General features: G+C 38.4%; 1 protein-coding gene across 5 annotated transcripts; it reads left to right on the top strand.

The window, feature by feature from the left end:
• Positions 1-870: 870 nt before the first annotated feature.
• On the top strand, positions 871-20202 carry LOC133852382 (DEAD-box ATP-dependent RNA helicase 10-like). 5 transcript variants are annotated; one of them, XM_062289125.1, is made up of 15 exons: positions 871-1068; positions 1177-1255; positions 2198-2344; positions 2572-2695; positions 2801-2870; positions 4303-4374; positions 5871-5945; positions 15741-15860; positions 15955-15996; positions 16076-16150; positions 17516-17662; positions 17828-17965; positions 18655-18769; positions 18859-18947; positions 19908-20202. In XM_062289125.1, the coding sequence occupies exons 3-15, from the start codon at positions 2227-2229 to the stop codon at positions 20034-20036; spliced, it is 1314 nt and encodes a 437-aa protein (XP_062145109.1). In that variant the 5' UTR covers positions 871-1068; positions 1177-1255; positions 2198-2226; the 3' UTR covers positions 20037-20202. The 5 variants fall into 5 exon arrangements, with proteins under 5 accessions (XP_062145109.1, XP_062145107.1, XP_062145111.1 ...); XM_062289123.1 differs by having other exon boundaries at positions 2192-2344; XM_062289127.1 differs by having other exon boundaries at positions 871-1073.
• Positions 20203-20962: the final 760 nt, after the last annotated feature.

Here is a 20962-nt window from a genome sequence, read left to right as displayed (position 1 = left end):
ATTTTGATTTTAAGATAAGCATTTCATTGTTTTCTCTCAGCACCCAGCGGATCGATGTAGTCTTCAAAGTTTAAACCCTCCAATTAAACATTTAAACCCACAAAACAAGAAAACTAAAAATAAAACCAAAAATAAATATTGATATCGAACTCGCTGGGTATTGGCCACAAAGCTGAAGAAGCTCTGAAGAAGAACTGAAGAAGCTTCATCTTTGTTTGAAGAAGACGAGCGTGAACTGTGAAGCCCATCGCGAATCCGTGATCGCATCCAAGCCATGGCCGTGAACTGGTGAACTGAAACGTGAAGGGCGCCGCGTGAAGGCTGAAACCGGTGAGACGTTGTGGGCCGTGAGTCCATGACTGCCACTGCCGGTTGCGTGAACGGTGAACGAATGAAGCTATGAAGCAGAAGCTGCATAAATGTGGAAAAAGGGAAAGTGCCAAAACAGGCAAAACTCAACTTGTGCGGTCGGCTAGGGTTCTCACTTCTCCATTTAGTCATTTCACTTTCTTTCTTTTTTTTTTTTTCTTTTTTTTTAATTTCTTTTTTTTTTTTCAAGTAGTTGGGTCATAATTGGGTTGACCCGAGTATGACCTGAACCCGATTATATTAAACCTAAACTCGGTTTTTTCATGTCATATTCGTGACAGGTTCACGGATCGTGTCAAAAATTACCAAGCCTACAGGGGACGGCATGCCTTTCTTACATGTAAAAGGCCTTCTCACTTTTAATATATATATATATATATATATATATATATATATATTTTTTTTTTTTTTAAAAAAAAAAATCGAATTTTGAAAATTGAAACCAGCGTCTTCTTCTATGCATGTAACCATTTTTTGTCCCCAAAACCATTTCTCCCCCGCCCAAAATCTTTCCCTCCCTTCCTCTCTCTCCATCTCCTCTCCTCAACCCCACCGTGAACCCGCCACCGTCGACGACTCACGAGCCCGCCACTCCACTGTGCGTTCTCCATCTCCGGTTCGGCTCCGACGACCCAACCACCGTACCGCCACAAGCAGCCCCAGCCGAACCACCACCACCGCCGACGATCCCATCCCCCCGTAAGGTTTTCTTAGTTTTTTTTTTTTTTTTAATCTTTCCTTTTGATTTTCTCTCCAGATCCGGTTTTTTTAGTTTTTTATGGGTGAGATTTGGCTGAGAAAATGCAGGAATTGGAGGGACAAAGTTGGCTGAGATTTGGGCTCCCACAGTTCCTGCGACCATTTCCCTCCCCCATATCCGGCACCGGTACCGATCTCCCCCATTTCTTGTTTTTTGAGTTGTTTTTGGATCTTGCTTTTTTAGTTGCTTGCTGTGATTTGTGGTTTCTTTGGAGCTTGAGACATCGAACAAAAATACCACATTCATCCAACTCTTCTTCTTCTTCTTTTTTTCCTGTTTTTTGGTGGGTTTCGGAACGGGGTTATGTAGCTTTTTTCTGGGTACTACGTTGCATGAGTCTGTGTTAGCTACAGAGGTGTCCAACACATACAGGCACTAAAATGGTCAAAGCCATTTTCCTAGAAACCAGCCTACAACTTAATTGTAGGCAAAGCCATTTTCCTAGAATCAAGGTTGTCATCGTGGCCTTTTAAGCACAAACCCAAATCCAAACAACTTACATTTGAATCCTGCAAGGCAAATTGATTCTTGTCAGATTCCTGCATAAGACAAACTTATGTAATTTGTCTCTAGTTATCTTGGTACTGTAAACAAGTTTCATGGGTTTACTGTAAAGGAGTTCTTGGTACTGTGGAATAGAGATGGGTGCTTGAAAAAAAAGAAAGAAAAAAAAGGAGCTTTTAGGCAAGTTTGATTCACAAGCATTAGAGAAGAAAACTAGTTGCTGCTATGTTATATAATATATAGGAATGTCCTGGAAGACACTTGGAGCCTATGATAATTACAAACGTTAACAGCACTCAGCTGCTCAGTTTCTCTTCTCCAGTATGTCTTTTATCTTCTTCATTCTCTTTCCATCTATTTCTTCTCTTTTCTTCTTAGCTTTGCTCTGTTAATGGCTGCTGTGTTCTTTATTTTATTTTATTGTCTTTCTTCTCCGTGGCCTGCTCATTGTGTGTTTGTAAACTTTTGCTTTCAAATCACGAGGGCATTCATTTCATTAGGTTTGCTTTTTGTTGCATTCTTAAATTGGTATAATTGTTTTCAATTGTTTACATGTAGAGACAGATTTTGTCGAGGAAATAGAGATATTCAGAATGGCAGAGACATTTAAGGATTTGGGCATATGTGACCAATTGGTCGAGGCTTGTGAAAATTTGGGATGGAAAATTCCATCAAAGATACAGGCTGAAGTAATTCCTCATGCACTTAATGGTTCATTCTCTTACTTTCTTGACCTTTCACTATCTCACTGTGTTTCAATTTCTCTGCTACTTCTTTCATTTTCAGTATCCTCTATTGACCTCATGTCTTTTTCCTACATATCCAGGCAATCAAGTGGAGTATATGATTGCAGTATTTACTTCAACTTTATGTGCTGGTCTGCTTAGTCGTTATATTCTATTAAAATACTCAATTTTATTTGTCTTTTTCTATTTTAGGAAAAGACTTGATTGGACTTGCAGAAACGGGTTCCGGTAAGACAGGAGCTTTTGCTCTTCCCATTTTGCAAGCACTTTTAGAATCTCGACAAGCATTCTTTGCTTGTGTGCTGTCCCCTACGAGGTTTGGCATCAAAATCTTTTTATTTCATGTTCTAGGAAGGGTGATTTAATTGATAAGTAATTTGGTTTCTTTCTTTTGCTTCCACTTATACTTTGCTTTTTCCAGGGAGCTTGCAATTCAGATTGCTGATCAATTTGAAGCATTAGGATCTGGCTTTGGCATCAAGTCTATAGTGGTGAGATTTTAGCCAAATTGCTTTCTAAATAGACGTTTTCTTTTTACTATATTTATCGTACTTATTGTATATTTCGACTACATGATGGAACAATATTTGTCTTTCCTTCAAACTAAGTAACCTGCTTCAAGACTATGGAATGTAGTTTTTGCTTCTGTACAACGAAGTTTATACTGTAGGTTTTAAACTTTTTATTAATATTTTCATGCTAATAAGCATGTAACCATCAATGTTCCGTGTTATCTAAAGTTATCCTATATAATGGTTAATTTGTGTATTTGTAGTTGCACCTTTGCACTTTTAATGATATTTCATTTACTTACAAAAAAGAAATTATTTATGTAGTTGTGATTATGTGTTAGCATTGCTATTTGGATATAAGTTTCCTAATTTAGAAATCTAGAGCATAAAATCTTACAAGTTGTTTTCTTTGACTTCCAACAATTGAATGGATTGCAAAATGATTTCCAGTACACTCACCATCACTGGTTCTTTGTTATGGTTTTTACATAATATGTGAGATATTGACGGACAAGTTTGGTGGTTGTAATTTTGTTTTTAGTGCTGAAAGACGACACAGGCAGCAAGAAGCTCCTAGAAGAGCAAACTTAAAAACCAAAATGATCTTAAATTACGATGTTTGATTGATGTGGGCCCTGGTTGGAATTCACAAAGTTTAGACTGTTTAGTTTTAGTCTTATTGATATTTGATTCTGTCTTTGGTTAGGAAGCTGTTGGTTCACTTTTAATTAAGTTTTATTGAAGTAGGGGTAATCTGACAGTTTTTAGATTTGTTGATAGACTGTTCTGTTGGAGTCTTGTTTTAAATTTTGGAGTCTTTCTCTGTCTTGGTTTGGGAGGATTAGCAATGGCCTAAGGTTTTATTGTAATATTTCAAAATATCTAAAAGTTTGAATCTAATGAACTTCCAGAAGCATGGAAAAACTCATCAAGAAACCTAATCTAGTCATGTATTTTCTAAAGATTCTATATCAAGAAGTCTTGATTGCTCTAATATAGTCTAATGTAGGGTCTTAATATGTAAGAAAAGGCAATAACCCATCATTATATGAGTCATAAATGGAGTTGGTTAAATGATGTTGTGATGGAAATATGTTCATTAGATAGTCTAATTTATGGTCTTAATAGGTTTTGTGGCCCATTTTTTCTTTGGTTAAATGATGTTTCAATGAAATCTGTGTATTAGATATAAGAATGGGGGGAAATTCAAGTAATGGGTCTCCTTTTGGTTGCTAAAGCTTTTGATTCTAAGATTGTTAGGTTCAATTTTTTTTTTATTATTATTTTTTTTTACTTATCAAAAAAAAATTTGTACAATGTTGAGATTGGATAGAAGTTTTTTGTTAAGTTTGCATTTTTTTTAAACATTAACCTATCTTTTAAGTAAGCATCTTTATCAAATTCTCCCTAGCTTGTTGGAGGCGGAGAGGCAGCCATAATGGAACAATATATCAACCTTGCAAGGTGGCGGCCACACATTATTGTAAGTCATTATTTTTTCAGCTAAAAATTTGTGAGTGTATAATTTTTTTCAAAACTCAGTATTTGTGAATTTTTGTTTCTTTTTCCATATTGTTTATGTTGCATTGCAAAACTACTGGGAGTCAATGATAATCTGTTGTTTTTTGTAAGTGTTTTCTCTGTCTTTTAGTTTTGGTATTGTACCGTTTGCTTTTGAATGTTGTTGAAATAATCAAACCAAAAGAACAAGAATAGTATTGAAAGTATTTTTGAATTTCTTTTATACTACTGATTGGATGACTTAAAAAATGCTGTTTTTTATTTTTTCAATAAGTAAATGATTATAATTAAAAACGCAAAAGGCGCAACCAAAGCACATATGGAGAATACAAGAGAAACACTTAGCTAGAAATAGAAAACTAATTGAGAAAATCTTGAAACTAAGATCCCCCCAAAACCCACAAGAAAACCTGAACAACCCTCAAAAATACCCACAAACCCAAAACCCATGTGAGTTTGGGTTATGCATTCATTGCTTGACTTGGTTTGAGGTTTGTAGACAAGTTTGTGATTTTGGTTTGAATTACCCTTGGTTGTAGCATGGTGGGGGGTTTTATCCCATATTTGAGCATCTATAAGGGTAATCAATAATAGGCTTAAACCCAAATATGATCTCTCACTTGAATGATAGGAATCTACAAATCATCGACAATTCTCATGATAGGTTGGCTTTTAACCTGCTCTTGGTGTTGGTTTTGTCCACTCCTATGGTTGGTTGTGCTCCTTTTAGTGCTTTTTTCTTTTAATTGAAATTTTACTTGCTAAAAATAAAATTATTTATACTTTCTCTTTCACTTCTTAGTCTTGAACTTGAGATATGTTTGTGCAACCCTTTGACTTGATAATAAACCCAAGCATGGAGCATGTATCTCTTGGTGTGGCAAAATTGTTGGTTGGTACTTTTCTCTTTTTTTGATAAGTAATGTTAATTCATTCAAATCGCAGAGGGACACAATCTTAGCACACAAGAAATATACAAGAGAACACCTATAGTATAGAAAAAGAAAAACAAAATTCCAAAAACTCAAAAAAATTAGAAACAAGCAAACTATTCCATGCCACTCTCCATGTACGAAGGGAATGTAACATCATCTTCATCTCTAACAACCCATTCTCACGATCTTCAAAGCTCCATGCGTTCCGCTCTCTACACAAACACCACATTAAATACAAAGGAGCCAACCTCGATATTTTCAAAGCATTACGATACTTCTATTGATATTTTAAATAAAAACAGTACTTAGTACTTGTACCATGCAACTTAGTTGCAAAGAGAGTTGCATGTTCACATGTTCGTTTTTATTCAAAATATTGTGTGTCAAGAGCTCCTATGAATGTTTTTAGACTTCTAAATGGACTTAATTATTTAAGTTTTTGCATAGATAAAAACCTGGAAAATAAATTTTACTGCCATTTCTGTTGGTTTTTAAATGGACTTACATTTTCATTCTTTTGTAGGTTGGAACACCCGGACAACTTTTGTATCATCTTTCCAACACAAAAGGTTTTTCCCTTCGGACATTGAAGTATTTGGTATGTTTTTCTTATTTCATCTCAGCAATGCACTTTCTTTTGTAGATACATTCCTACTTGTCTAGTTCATATGTGCTATGTGCCTCTATTCTCGTTTTATGTAGTGTGGATACTTGAGGGGGGCTTTAGGAGTGTGGAAACAATTTGATACAAGATTGATGAATTTACTCATGAACTTGAAATTCAAGTCAAAGATTCTAATTCAACTTGTTTAAAGTACGCCCTGAAAATTTCTCATATGTTAGTAACTAAAGCTTGACATGCTTGAAAGAAAATGTTGAAACTACACTTCCTTCATATGGAATAGAAAATTTGAAAGCCGTGTAGCTTGTGTTTAGTAGCTGGTGCTTGAAATGTTTGTGCATAAAAGTGAATCAAATTTGTAATTTAGATAATTTCTGTTGTTAACCAAGGAATTGGTTGGGCAAAATTTTGTAACTACATTTCTTTAAAAAGGAATGAAATCTCGAGAAGTTGTGCTTAATATTGCATCTTGAAACCATAGAAATGTGTATTATTTGATCTAAAATCTTATTCTTGTGGTTCTTGTGTGAGTGATCTATTGGTTTTCACCGTGTTCCCATCCCATATTTTGTACATTTTTTTTTTTGATAAGTAAGAGAGGTTTTATTAAAAAACGCAAAGCGCAATCAAGTACACATGGGGTATACAAGAAAGGCAATTAAGAAGAAGAAGAGAACAAAACAAGGAAATCGTTATAGCTAATCACTAGAGGTGCGAGATACGCTGCCGTCCAAGAGTACAAAGAATGAAGAAAAAAGGAAATGAGCTCCTCTATGGTTCTTTCTTTGTCCTCAAACTGTCTATCGTTGCGTTCCCTCCACAAGCACCGCATAAGGCAACAAGGAACTATTTTCCACACGACCGCACTTCGAGAGCGTCCACCCGTCCACCAGCAGGCGAATAAGTCTATCACCCGAAGAGGCATCACCCAAGACAGACTGAAGCGACTAAGGATGGCATACCAAAGAGCGCGTGCAACCTCGTAATGAAGAAGAAGGTGATCCACAGTCTCCCCGTTCATTTTGCACATGCAACATCTATCAATCACAATGACACGCTTCTTTCTGAGATTGTCTAAGGTAAGGATTTTTTCAAGCGCTGCCGTCCAAGCGAAGAAGGCCACTTTCAAAGGAGCCTTGGTCCGCCAATTGCTTTTCCAGGGAAAAAGGATAGCATCTTTGCAAGCAAGAGCCTTATAGAAAGAACTAACATCAAAAGACCCTTTTGTACATTTTTAAATCGTAACTTGGGAGAATCTAATATAGACATTTTTAATCTTATGAAGTTGAGGTCACTAGTTCGAATCTCTCATTCGGGCCAATTATTAAAAAAAAAGGGGGGGGGGGGGGTTCATATTTGAGGTTGTCTATTTTGAATAAATTTCATATTAAATTATTAAAAAAAGTAATGCTTCTGGGAATTGCTTTTTTCAAGAAGATATTTAAAGCATCTCTTTTATGGTGCTTCTTGTATAAGGAATCAAAAAGTTTGGGGTTTGTGGTTTGGTAATGTAGAATGAGATTACTTTTAAAGATAATAAATAGAAAGCAATTCAGTTAAAGCATAAACTATCGTTTCCTTAAGCAATGAGTTTGCTTTGTTTTATCAAAACCTAGAAAGCGATGATACTGCGAGCGGACATGAGAATGGTAAGATGCAGAAATGATGATATGACACAATACATATGAGAGCATATCTTGTTGTGTTTAATATTGTGTACTTATATTTTCTTTCTTTTACCATGTATGCTGAGAGTATATTTGTCAATGAGCTCTTAATGATACTTTTAAGAGGTATATAGAAAGTATAGAAAAGATTTTCCACATGTTTATAGTCTAAGTTGATATCTTTTAATATATATATTTCCAAAGATTATACAGTCCACCCTCCTATCTGCTTTGTAATTTACGAACTCCAATGTATTTTGATATTGTTCGTAGTGTGATGTAGGATGGGGAACCCCTCCTTTTTCGGTGGTTGAGCGGATTTGGGCAGTAGTGCACATATGGGAACTTTTCCTTGATTGATCACAATTTCAAGCCTTAATTTTTTTTTTTTTTTGCATTAATATTAGAATTAATAGTTTCCATAACAGAATAAGAATTGTCTTTAGTTCAATTGCCTTTTTTAGTTGATTAGGTTCCTTATTAGTCTATCAATTATCATGTAGGTTGAATGTTTCCTTCGTAAAAGGATTCACTTGTCTTTCAAGAGTAGTTTTCCATCTGTAGTGGCTTTAGGTTTTTGTTATAAGAAGACAAACAGATGTGTTGAAATCAGCTCTTGACAATGAAGTACTGAAATTTTAGTGAAAACTTTCAGTTTCATTGCTTTTCTAAGCTACTTGTTAGCTTCTTTATTTTAGAGAATTGCAGTTGTTGAACTTCTCTTCTTTTATCCTTCACTTCCACTGTCAAGTGTATCAGAGCAGGCTGTATCCTGTTTCGATGGCCAACCACTTCTCTAACAATGTCACTTGTAAGGGACGGTCTATTTCGAGAGCTGAACTTATGGAGTTCTTCGAACGCACAAGCGCAGCAAGAGCTATGTCAAGAGGTGAAGCAGGTGTTACACAAACTTCAGGATGCCTTTATTAGACTGATGGGGAAACTTGTTCAGTTTTGCAATAGGTTTCATGACGACGATGGAAATCACTTTCGACTTGTCTGTAATTGTAATCCTGAACCTCTAAATAGGCAGCCAATCTATGAAGAGAATTTAAATGACAATAAGGATGATGCTGTTAATTTGGCTGTGAAAGTTGAGCTGCCGTTAGATAAATAACCTGAGCGGCCACAACCTTTTGAGCCATAGACCGAGCCAGTTGGAGATCACCCACCACCTCTTCAACAACAAGTGCAACTTGTTAATTCAGTCAACAAGATGAAGGAGAAAGGGGACCCTTTTGGAAAGAGCAGTGCGTTCGGCGCAGGACTAGTTGAAGACTACCTCCACTTCTTCAATAAGTGCAGCTTGTTCATAGATCCTAGGCAACGAAGGAAATTGGCGATACTTTGTTCAAGTATATGGAGGGAACGAAATGCACGCTGTTTTGAAGATTGTGAGACTAATTTGATGAACTTGAAGAAAATGATGCTACAAACGTTGTTTATATGGAGAGAGAAATTTTAGTTTTTGCATGAGTGTTCTTATTTTGAATTTATAGATAGGTGCTCTTTTTTTTTTTTTTTGAATTAGGGGTTTCATGTGTACGTCCTGTGTACTATGGGTTGCGCCCCTTTGCGCCTTTTGAATATACTTTATTTATCAAAAAAAAAGAAAGTATCATCCCCCAAAGGAGCCAACACATCCAGACGAAAACTCCAGGTCGAGGTTTTTTCGAGTGGGGATGATTTATGTAGGACGGGACCCCCTCCTTTTTAAGTGATCGGACGGATTTGGGCAATAGTGCACATATGGAAACTTTTCCCTGATTGATCACAATTACAACCGATTTTGTTTCCTTATTTTTTTTTTTTGCATTAATATTAGAATTAATAGTTTCCATAACAGAATAAGAATTGTCTTTAGTTGAATTGCCTCCTTTAGTTGACTAAGTTCCTTATTAGTCTATCAATTTTTTTGATAAGTAAGAAGAGAATTTTATTAGAAAAACGCAAAGCGCAATCAAGTATACAGGGGGTATACAAGAGAGACAATTAAGAAGAAGAAGAAGAAGAAAGCAATACAAGGAAATCGTTATAACTAATCTCTAGAGGTGCTAAATACGCAGCCGTCCAAGAGTACAAAGAATGAAGAAAAAAGGAAATGAGCTCCTCTATGGTTCTTTCTTTGTCCTCAAACTGTCTATCGTTGCGTTCCGTCCACAAGCACCACATAAGACAACAAGGAGCCATCTTCCACACGACCGCACTACTGGACCGTCCCCCCGACCACCAACATGCAAATAAGTCTATCACCCGGGAAGGCATCACCCAATACAGACCGAACCGGCTAAGGATGACGTACCAAAGAGCGCGTGCAACCTCGCAATGAAGGAGAAGATGATCCACAGTCTCCCCGGTCATTTTACACATGCAGCATCTATCAATCACAATGACACGCTTCTTTCTGAGATTGTCCAAGGTGAGGATTTTCCCTAACGCTGCCGTCCAAGCGAAGAAGGCCACTTTCAATGGGGCCTTGGTCCGCCAAATACTTTTCCAGGGGAAAAAAGAAGCTTCTTTGCAGGCAAGAGCCTTATAGAATGATCTAACATCAAAAGACCCTTTGCGAGAGAGGGTCCACCAAAGCCGGTCCCCCCCATCTTGAGCCACCTTGGATGAATACAGTAAGGAGAAAAAGGAAGCCATAACGTCCACCTCCCAATCGTGAACATCACGGAAAAATCTGACATCCCACTGATAGGAACCACTTACCACTACCAAATGGTCTTCTACCAAAGAATCCTTGACACAAGCTATATCATATAGAACTGGAAAGGCTTCCTTGAGGGACTTCTCTCCACACCAAACATCATCCCAAAAACGAATCCTCGACCCATTGCCCAAGATAAGTCTGGTATATCTACAAAACAAGCTCCACCCCTTCCTAATGTTCTTCCAACTCCCCACACCGTGAGACCCAAGGGGATCTAAGGAACACCAACCAGCCCTAGTAGAGCCATACTTCGCATCCACCACGGATTTCCACAGAGCTTCTCTCTCATAAGCATAACGCCACAACCACTTCCCTAACAGCGCCTTGTTGAAAATTCTCAAGTTTCGTATGCCCAAACCACCTTCAGAAATAGGATGACAAACCTTGGACCAACTGACCAAGTGGTATTTGAATTCGTCGCCTATGCCACCCCACAAAAAGTCACGATGCAGCTTCTCAATGCGACTAGCAACACTGGAGGGAATAGGGAATAGAGAGAGAAAATATGTAGGAAGGTTGGAGAGAGTACTCTTTATAAGGGTAACCCTACCCCCCTTCGACAAATACAACCGCTTCCAGCTAGCCAACCGCCTCTCAATCTTCCCTACAACTTCATCCCAACAAGACTTAGCCTTGAAAGGAGCTCCCAACGGAAGACCAAGATACTTTATAGGAAGAGAGGACACTCCACAGCCCAATATGTTAGCCAGACCGTCCATATTATCCACCTCACCCACAGGAACCATAACAGATTTGGCCAGATAAATCCTCAATCCTGACACAGCTTCAAAAGAAATAAGAAGCATACGAAGATAATGAAGATGATCAGAATTAGCCCCACAAAAGACTAAAGTATCGTCTGCGAACAATAGGTGAGAAATGTTAATAGCTTCGCTGTTGCCAGAACCCACAGAGAACCCTGAAAGGTAGCCCTTTTGAACAGTAGCGAAGAAGAACTTACTAAGAGCCTCCATCACAATGACGAACAATAGTGGTGACAGTGGGTCACCCTGTCTAAGGCCACGAGAGCTACTGAAAAAACCGGTTGGGGAGCCATTCACCAGCACAGAGAATCGCACCGTAGAAATACAGTGCGCTATCCAGGAGCACCATCTCTCCCCAAAGCCACATCTTCTCAACATATACAGTAAGAAATCCCAGTTAACGTGGTCGTAGGCCTTCTCAACATCCAACTTACAAAGTAACCCTGGTTCGCCGGATTTGATTCGACTATCCAAGCACTCATTGGCAATAAGAACTGAATCAAGAATTTGCCTACCTTTCACAAAAGCATTTTGAGGGGATGATATAATCTTCTCCACCACCTTTTTAAGTCTATTTGCAAGGACTTTTGCAATGATCTTGTACACACCACTAACAAGACTGATAGGACGAAAGTCCTTTAGATCCACAGCCCCAGACTTCTTCGGAATTAAGGCAATAAAAGTGGCGTTAACACTTTTGACAAACTTGCTTTGAGAGTGAAAATCCCAGAAAACCCTCATAAGATCTGTCTTGATCACATCCCAGCAGTCTTGGAAAAACGCAAGAGAAAACCCATCTGGACCAGGTGCCTTGTCTCGATTCATGCTTTTCACCACCTCTAAGACCTCCATCTCCTCGAAAGGAAGTTCTAAAGATGAGGCCTCAGCTGCATCCAAGGTGTCGAAAGCAATATTATCCATTCTAGGTCTCCATGGGAAAGGTTCTGTAAAGAGAGACTCATAGAATTGAGCCACATGTTCTCTGATAACCTGCTGGTCGGAAGAAACAGAGCCATTGATGGAGAGCGACTCTATGGAATTAGACCTCCTGTTCGAGTTAGCAATTCGGTGAAAGAATTTAGTGCATCTATCACGCTCTTTCAGCCACAGAACCCTTGACTTCTGTCTCCAACTAATCTCTTCCTGCAAGATAGAGTTCTCCAGGTCTCTTATGACCGCACATTTCCTCTCCTTTTCTTCAGAAGATAGACCTTGTTGTTCCTCCAACCTATCAAGAGTACATAACTCTTCCATGTGCGATTTTTTGCGAAACTCCACATTGCCAAACTCCTGTTCATTCCATCTTTTGAGATCAACCTTTAAGGCCTTAAGCTTTTGAGTAAAGATGAAGCTAGGAGAACCCTGGAAGCGATAAGACTCCCACCAAAGCCGAACCCTATCCACAAACCCTTCAGCCTTCAACCACATATTCTCAAACTTGAACGGTCTGGAACCCCATTGAATGCCACCACAATCCAGGAGGATAGGGAAATGATCAGAACACAATCTAGGAAGCCTTTTCTGAATAGACCCTGGAAACTTGACCTCCCAATCTGGAGAGACAAGAAATCTGTCAATGCGAGACCAGGAGGGGTTCTCCTGATTATTGGACCACGTGAATGTCCCTCCAGCGAGAGGAAAGTCCATGAGGCCCTGCTCGAAAATAAAGTCTGAGAACTCCATCATAGCAGCGTTAAGGCGGCCTTCCCTAGACCTTTCAGCAGGAAAACGAATGACATTGAAATCGCCCCCAATACACCAAGGCATCTCCCACCAAGAAGCAAGGCCAGCCAGCTCGTCCCAGAGCAATCTTCTAAAAGAGTCAAGGTTAGGACCGTATACCCCCGCGAAGGCCCAAGTAAAGTCATCGGCAACGCTCCTAAAAGAACAAGCAACAACAAACTCCCCCACATACACATCTGATTTCTCAACAACCCTTCTATCCCACATGATAAGGATACCACCAGAGGCCCCGCATGAGGGTAAGTAACACCAATCAACGAAGTGACATCCCCAAAGGCGCCTCACTAAGCTGTTGGAGATGAACTCCAATTTGGTTTCTTGCAAGCATATAATGTCTACCTTCCATTGTCTAATTAGGTTTTTAACTTTCAACCGCTTGCTACCCTCATTTAAGCCCCTGACATTCCACGAGAGAATTTTTGGCTTCATAAAATACCTCCAATCGCCCTCCCTTTACACCTACTCTGAGAGTTGCTTCCGCTTCTCGCATCATAATTAATAGAACAAGATAATCTATTAAGTTCTCTATTGAACTTGTTGCCCGCTTTCAGAGAAGAACCTGTCTCCTTCTTGTCATTTTCAGCAAGGATAGCCTCAAACACGGCTGAAAGCTGACCTTCATAGCCCTCACACGTGACCCCCACCGACTGGCTATACTCCAGAACCGCCTTCAAGAAGTCCATTGGAGATTTTTTACCGGAAAAACCCCTGAAATTATCACCCGGACAGCAACACAAAGGAGCCGGCTCTTCCTCCGGGGGCTCAATAAGCTTCATTCCATTCTTGGGCCCCAAACCGGAAGGGGAGAAGATAGTAATGGAGGCATCTTCAATTTCTAACTCCGAGGGATAAAAGCCCGAAGGAATCAAAGGATCCAACGAACTCCGACCAGCCCAAACAACCATCACTGAGTCTGAACCCATCCGAACTGTGGCAGGGACTACCGGAATTTTGGTTACAACCTCCAACCTAGGACCGGGTAGCTCAGACCCATTATTAGGAACCGGCTGGGAGGTTAAACTTTCCAAGGCAGGGACAACATTCTGCCCTCCGGCGCAGAGCAGAGGTGGGCAAATGCCGGTGTCCACCACGTTGATGAGTGGCCCGGGACCTAACTCCAACAGCTTGGAGTTACATACCGGAGCTTGGATTTCGAGAGGAGCAGAAACACCACCGTCAGCCTCTGTGCATCCCGCAGACTGAACCGCACTCCTGGCTATACCCATCTCTTCCTTTTCTTCCCTTGTATCCGCATCTATGGTAACAGGACGAGACCCCCGCTCTGGCCTGGTGGCAGACTCGACGCGTGTGATCTCCGAAGGCGTGATCATCGTAGGAGGAAGACAGAACCCGTCAGAAGTCGACGCTCCCTCCGGAACACTCTCTTGTCCACCGAAACCCGACACTGCCAACTGTTCTGTTACTGTAGGCGTTACTATAGGCGAAGCCAGATCGACCGTTGAAGCACTTGGGTTGGGCTTTGATTTCGGAACCCAACAAGTCCTCTTCTTTTTCTTCTTTCTGTTCTTCTTTCTCTTCCGCCTGTCACCATTGGGCTTGAAGCCCGGCCCAACCAACAGCAGCCCTTCACGCACACTACTCAGTGCTCAGTCCACCTCATTTTTCAACTTCTCCAGCTGGCTCTGCCAGAGCAGCAGGGAGGGTAACGTGTCTTTCCCTCCAAACTTCTGAAATCCGTCGCTTTTTTCACCAAAGGAGTAGTCTGACTTGCCTCGGAAAACAGCAGGGGACTTTGCTTCCGATTTAGGAAATCTCCTGACCCCCTTGCACAGTGTCTAAGGCATAACGGTCATGATGGTCTTTACCCAAGAGGTGCTCCGGCTGAACCTGCTTCAACCCTTCCTCCTCCAGTCGTCGAGGACTTGTGCATAGCACTTCAACGTAAGATGGTGCTTTGTCTGAGGTTGAACCAGTAGCAGCATCAGTGCCGGCTCCCTTATCGTGAACCCGCTCCATCGCAGGCGAAGGTCCAGTCCGTACCAGAACTTTCCCTGCTGAGTCTGAGAGGAAGTCCCTGGTCTTCCCCAGCTCAGCCAGGAATCTGCTCCATCCCCACCCATTCCGTCCTTCAGGAATGTAAATAATCCCTTTCAAACCACCCAAAGCATAGGCTGCTACTTCGATAAAACTTCCAGCTGTGTTGCCTCCTCGCCTAACAATGAAGACCTTGGACCCCTCCCTGAAGGACCTTACAAAATCCTTCCCTGTAAACCTCAGCACACTCTCCAGGGTCGAGAGCAACCATCCACAGCTCTGAGCACCAAGCAGAACGAGCCCTGAAAATCTCATCCTCCTTTCCTCCACTCTTACCACCGAAGCACCTTCTATCACCGAGAAGACAAACGTCTTAGATTCCACACAGCACCACCTCTCCATTTCAAATCATCACAATAACAACAATATGAAATTTTTACTATATTATTGAGAACACAATAACAACAATATGAAATTTTTAAATGAGAGCATGTAGGTTGAATGTTTCATTCTTAAAAGGATTCACTTGTCTTTTAAGTTTAGTTTTTCATCTCTAGTTGCTGTAGGGATGTTATAAGAAGACAAACGGACGTATTGCCAAATCAATTTTGAAGAATGAAATTTTAATATTAGTGGAATTATCAAGTGTTCTTTGCTTTTCACTTGTCAAAAAAGAGTGTTCTTTTTACTTATAGAATTGAAGTCGTCAAACTTCTCTTCTCTTATCCTTCTCTTCTGCTACGTCATAGTGGATGCTTTACTTCTTTCATGTACTTAGGCTGTGGTATCTTCGTTACTACATCTTATTCCTCAATGTAATGAGAATAGTTGCTTATCAAGAAAAAAAAAGGGTAATGAGAATAGTTTCATTAGTTTTCATCCTTATCAGGTTTTAGATGAGGCTGATAGCTTATTGAACGACGAATTTGAGAAGTCGATCGATGAAATTTTAAAAATTGTTCCTCGTGAGCGGAGAACCTATTTATTTTCCGCTACAATGACCAGAAAGGTACTTATTTTTTGCTACAATGACTAGATGAAAATGATATATGTTTTTCTAGTTCATACAAGTTTTGATTTATTCACACTGATCGATGTTTCAGGTTAAGAAGCTCAGAAGGGTTTGTTTAAGAAATCCTGTGAAGGTAATTGATATATATTGTCATATCAATTCTCCATACTTGTCACAACTTGTAATGATTGCCAACTTTTGGATTATTTCAGATTGAAGTGGCAGAGAAATATTCGACTGTCGACACACTAGAGCAGCATTTTTGCTTTATGCCTATTAAGTACAAGGTTTTTCCTTTTCTCAGTTTTGAACTTCTTTCCAAGACGTTATATTCAATAATAGATATGTATGCTGAGTTATGAAAATTATCTCGGTTTACCTCTAACTAAGCATTCTTGTAATTATATTCTTGAGTCTGTTGAAGAAAGATAATGGCATACTTGAATTAATATGTTTTTTTGGTGTAGAAGGTTGTCTGTGATTGTACCAAAGCATAGGGGCCAATGACATTCATTTCACCTTAAATTTAGCATTATAAAAGAAACCTACATTAACTCTAGTCTTATAGATATGGATACACACTTCACTTAAGTGACATTAGAAGGCGTGCTCCTCTTGGGGCATGTGACATGCATTTTTGAGTGAGACGTGTTAAGCTGAGAATTCAGAAAGTATGAACTTTGAAGGTGTGTTCATGTAATGCACTTTAGGCTGCATTTGTTTCGACAAAATAATTTTTAGTCCAAATATTCTTGGTCAATTTTTTTTTTTTTTTTTTGGTGAAGAAAATGATTGATTTCTCATATTTGGTCAAGACCTTGAAAATGATGTCCAAAATGTTTTCAAATGTTTGGTTGATATCAAAAGTATCTGCCGGTCACAACCAAAAATCCGACCAAAATTTACCTATAACGAGTTGGAAACTACTGGAAATTGTCCAGCAATCATCAAAATCCATCCAGACCAACCGCTCCTCTCCATCTTGCCTCTCTACCGTCCACATCAGCAAATGCAAGCTCACCAACGCATACATAGCATTCTGCTTTGAGGTTCTGGGCTCGGATTTGAGCACGTACACCAGTGACTTCACAACACTGGTTTTGGTTATCAATGCCTTGGTCCTTCGTGTAGGGACAAGTTACTGTGTATTGGATGGTGATTGTAGCATGTCCACACTGAGTTTCACTGTTGTTTTGAAGATCCTCCAGCTTCCTTCAATCAATTTTCGATTGGTGGGGGGTGTCTTAAACTGATCTTCAGCCAGAGATCTTCCGGTGGGTGGGTGGAGTGGGAAGGGTGGGAGAGGTGGCGCCTTATGATGGTTCTAGGTGGGTGGGAGAGGGGCGGGGGGAAGCAACCTTCAGGTTGGTGGTGTGAGGTTTGGGTGGTCGGGCACCAGCAACCTTTAGGTGGGTGGGTTGTTTTTTTTAGGGGTGGGTAGGGGGTAAGAGCCTTTGAAAAATGTTTTCACTCTCGAGTGGCGTACATGGTTTTGCCTTTGATTTGGAAATTATTTTCCATGGAATAATATTTTCTGCCTAACACCAAAAAATACAGAAAATGTTTAATGTTGATACAAACAAGGCATAATTGTTTCTATTTTATGCTATTGAACTCTGATATCTTCCTGGTATATATAATTTTTTTTACAGGATTGTTACCTTGTATATATTTTGGAAAAGAAGTGTGGATTTTCATCAATGGTTTTTACGCGTACCGGTAACGCAACGCGTTTCATTGCTTTGATGCTTCGAAATCTTGGACTCGGGGCCATTTCAATTAGTGGCAAAATGGCCCAGGTACTGTATATCAATTTAAATGATCTACAAAGATTTTGATTTATGGATCTTTTAAGCATGTTGGTTACCCCTTTTCATCTTTTTTTTTTTTTTAAATATTCCTTCTTTCTTGTTGATTTTAATTCAATATTGTGATAACTTTTTTTGTGAACTCTTTTTTGATAGTCAAAGAGACTTGAAGCCCTGAATCAATTTAAGGCGGGAGAGTGCAATATTCTTATCTGTACTAATGTAGCAAGTAGAGGACTTGACATTCCATCAGTTGATATGGTTATCAATTATGATATCCCCTCAAACCCCAAGGTTGGGCCTGCCTTTTTAGCTTTATTTTTCTTTTGGTCATTTTTTTCTTCATAAGCTCCCTGATTTATGCATTTATGTGGCCTTTCTTGGATATTGCCTTTTTAAGTTTTTGATTGTAATTTATTGAGAGGATATATTGTATATCTCGTGTATGGCACCCTATTTGTTGGCTTTTTTTATTTTATTTTTTATTGAGTTTGTGAAGTGGTTCCAAGTTTTCAGGCAGCTGTTGTGAAGTTTTCCTTTATAAAGAATTTATGCGTCTTTGAAGCTTTTGAAAAGTTTTAGCCTTTGCAAACTGGTCCTTTTGAATCTTTTTTACTTACCTAAAAACCATACATCATGCTTAGCCTTTAAACCCAAAGACTTAAGATATTATTTGCTTGCTGTAGAGTTGGCTATACTTAACCCTTTTTATTATTGATTGGCATTATAGACCTTTCATCTCTCATTCTCACACAAAAGATATGGAGAACTCGAATATCATTAGATGATCCTGTTTCGAGTTTAAAATATCAAATCAAGAGTATGTGACACTTCTTTGGTGGAGGATAACAATTTATCTAAACTAATTATTCATTAGTTTTTAGTGTTGCTAGTTTCGGATGTTGTTAAATTTTGAAATGAATTGTTTTAGTTTTTTTGCATGTTCTATATGCCCTCACTTACTAATCACAAGTGGCCCACAGGATTATATCCATCGAGTGGGAAGAACTGCTCGTGCAGGACGACCGGGTGTCGCGATCTCTCTGGTGACTGACGAAAATGAGCTGCGGACATTTTTAGAGATAGAGAATCGTGTTGGTAGGCTTCACATTGCATGTTTTGTCTGAAGAGGTACTGTAAAAGGAGTGTCAAAAACTAATTTTTTTTTTTTATAAAATGTGTATTAGGCATGAAGTTTCCAGAGCTTCCTTTTAAAAAGGAGAAAGTCTTGCTATTGAAGGAGCGTGTCGATGAGGCAAAAAAAATATCTCGAAGGGTAATAATTTATTTATTTATTTTGATAAGTAAGGGTAATAATTTATTTTTAAGGTGTTATTTTCATTTTTAGCAATTTTTGAATGGCCAATAATAAGAGTACTTTTTTTTTTTTAATTTTTTTTTATTATTATTATAAGTAATCGCAAGTATTATTAAAAAGTGCAAAGACGCAACTTAGGTACACAGGATGTATACTAGAGAAACACTAATTAAAAGAATACTCTTATTATTGGCCAATAATAAGAGTACTTCTGCCAACAATGGGGATGGGGTATAATTGTGTCCCCGTCCATCCCTTGTGGCTAATCGTCAAACTTTGGTTTATATGAGTTATATTTTGTCACAAATTCTTCATGAGAAAACTCAGTATGGTGATGAGTTGGTGGCTTTATCTGATAGTCATTCTTGTGGATACAACCACGAATTGAAAGGGAAAAAATAAATAAATTTCCTGTGTTTCATCGTATGGGAACATTTTTCTCTAATTATCAGTCATTAGCCTCTAATTAAAAGTATGTAGCAGTGTTGTTCTATATTTTGTTATGCGTCGGGTATCTTTGCCTGGTTGTTAATTGTTTCTTAAGAAAAGTGAAAATACAATGGGGAAGAGAACTTGAAGCTGGTCTTCTCGATGATATGTGCTATGTTTTACTTTTGGATAGCATTTGTCTTTTCATTGGTTTGTAAACATCGTCTGTTGTAGGATGCCCAACATAATACAACTGCAGGAAACCAAGAAAGGGAAGAAGGGGGAGTAGGGGGAAACATGATTATTTGGTCTAATTGGTTTAGCACTTATGGTGTTTATGCTGTGAATATTTTATAGACTTATGTCTGATTTTACATTCTTAATTTTTTACATTCTTCAATCTTGAAAGAGCTATATTGTTGTTTTCGTGATCGTTTTTGTTATTCGTTAATTTATAGTTATTTTGTGGTTTGTTATTTGTTTCTACAGACGATCAAAGAATCTGAAGACAAGTCGAAGAACCGGGGAAGAGATGATGTTGAAGATGAGGACGAGGACGATATGGACGAATTCTTGGATGTCAAGAATGGGAAGTCTTCGAAAAAGATGAGAAAATGAATTTGAGAGTTCATTTATTGCCCCAACTCATTCAAATAGATCCACAAATTATAAATTCGACAATCTCGTACTTTTTGTATGAATTGGTAAGAATGAAATGATTGTTTGTAGTTATTCTTGATATCTTATGCGTAGGTTAAAATGCAAGAAGGTTTTTATTATTGTTGATGTCTACGTCATTCCTTTGACTAGCTCAAACTGTTACAAATTCCACTTACCATATGTGAAAATGAATAATACCTTTTTAATCTTGAAGGAAAAAAATGTATTATTTTCTCTTCCAAGTTTAGGTCGAAAAGAAAAGTGTTTCCCCATTTTGTGGGAAGATAATAGAAAAATCTAGAAAGCTAAAAATTTGAATATTTATAATGTTTACCATTGTTTCTGATATTAAATACCTAAAAAATTTATATTTATGATTCTCTAGATTTGGGATAATTTTATGATAGACTTCTTAAAATTCTTGTTACATTAATATACAGTATATAATAAATTTTAAAAAAGATATTTTAAATATCGTTAATGTTAAGTGGCAAAATTTAATTTCTAAATAGTGGTTAAGATGGTACCCTTTTAGAAAATACTTTATTCTTCAGGTGGTGGAAAAAAGATATAACTAAAATTGATTAAATTATTAATCAAAATTGAAGTTTGAAACTCATGTAATTATTCTCTTTTGGTTAACTGAGAAAAAAAAAAGAAAAAAAAAAAGGGAGAGATCTATGAGAAATCTCATTCAATTAGTTATGGTAGATTGACAACAAAAGAATTGACTATCAAGTCCTATGAGTAGGAAACTCTAGTAGATCTTTTAGCTCCTTATCACCATGGAGAAAAATACGACTATTCGGGAGAGTTGGAAGTGGGTAAAACAATAATCATTATGAAATTGATCAACAACATATTTGGCAGGAGTTTTTTTATTT

Source organism: Alnus glutinosa, chromosome 12 (assembly GCF_958979055.1).
Source record: "Alnus glutinosa chromosome 12, dhAlnGlut1.1, whole genome shotgun sequence".
NCBI classification, from domain to species: Eukaryota; Viridiplantae; Streptophyta; class Magnoliopsida; order Fagales; family Betulaceae; genus Alnus; species Alnus glutinosa.
This window is presented reverse-complemented; position numbering and strand designations above follow the sequence as displayed.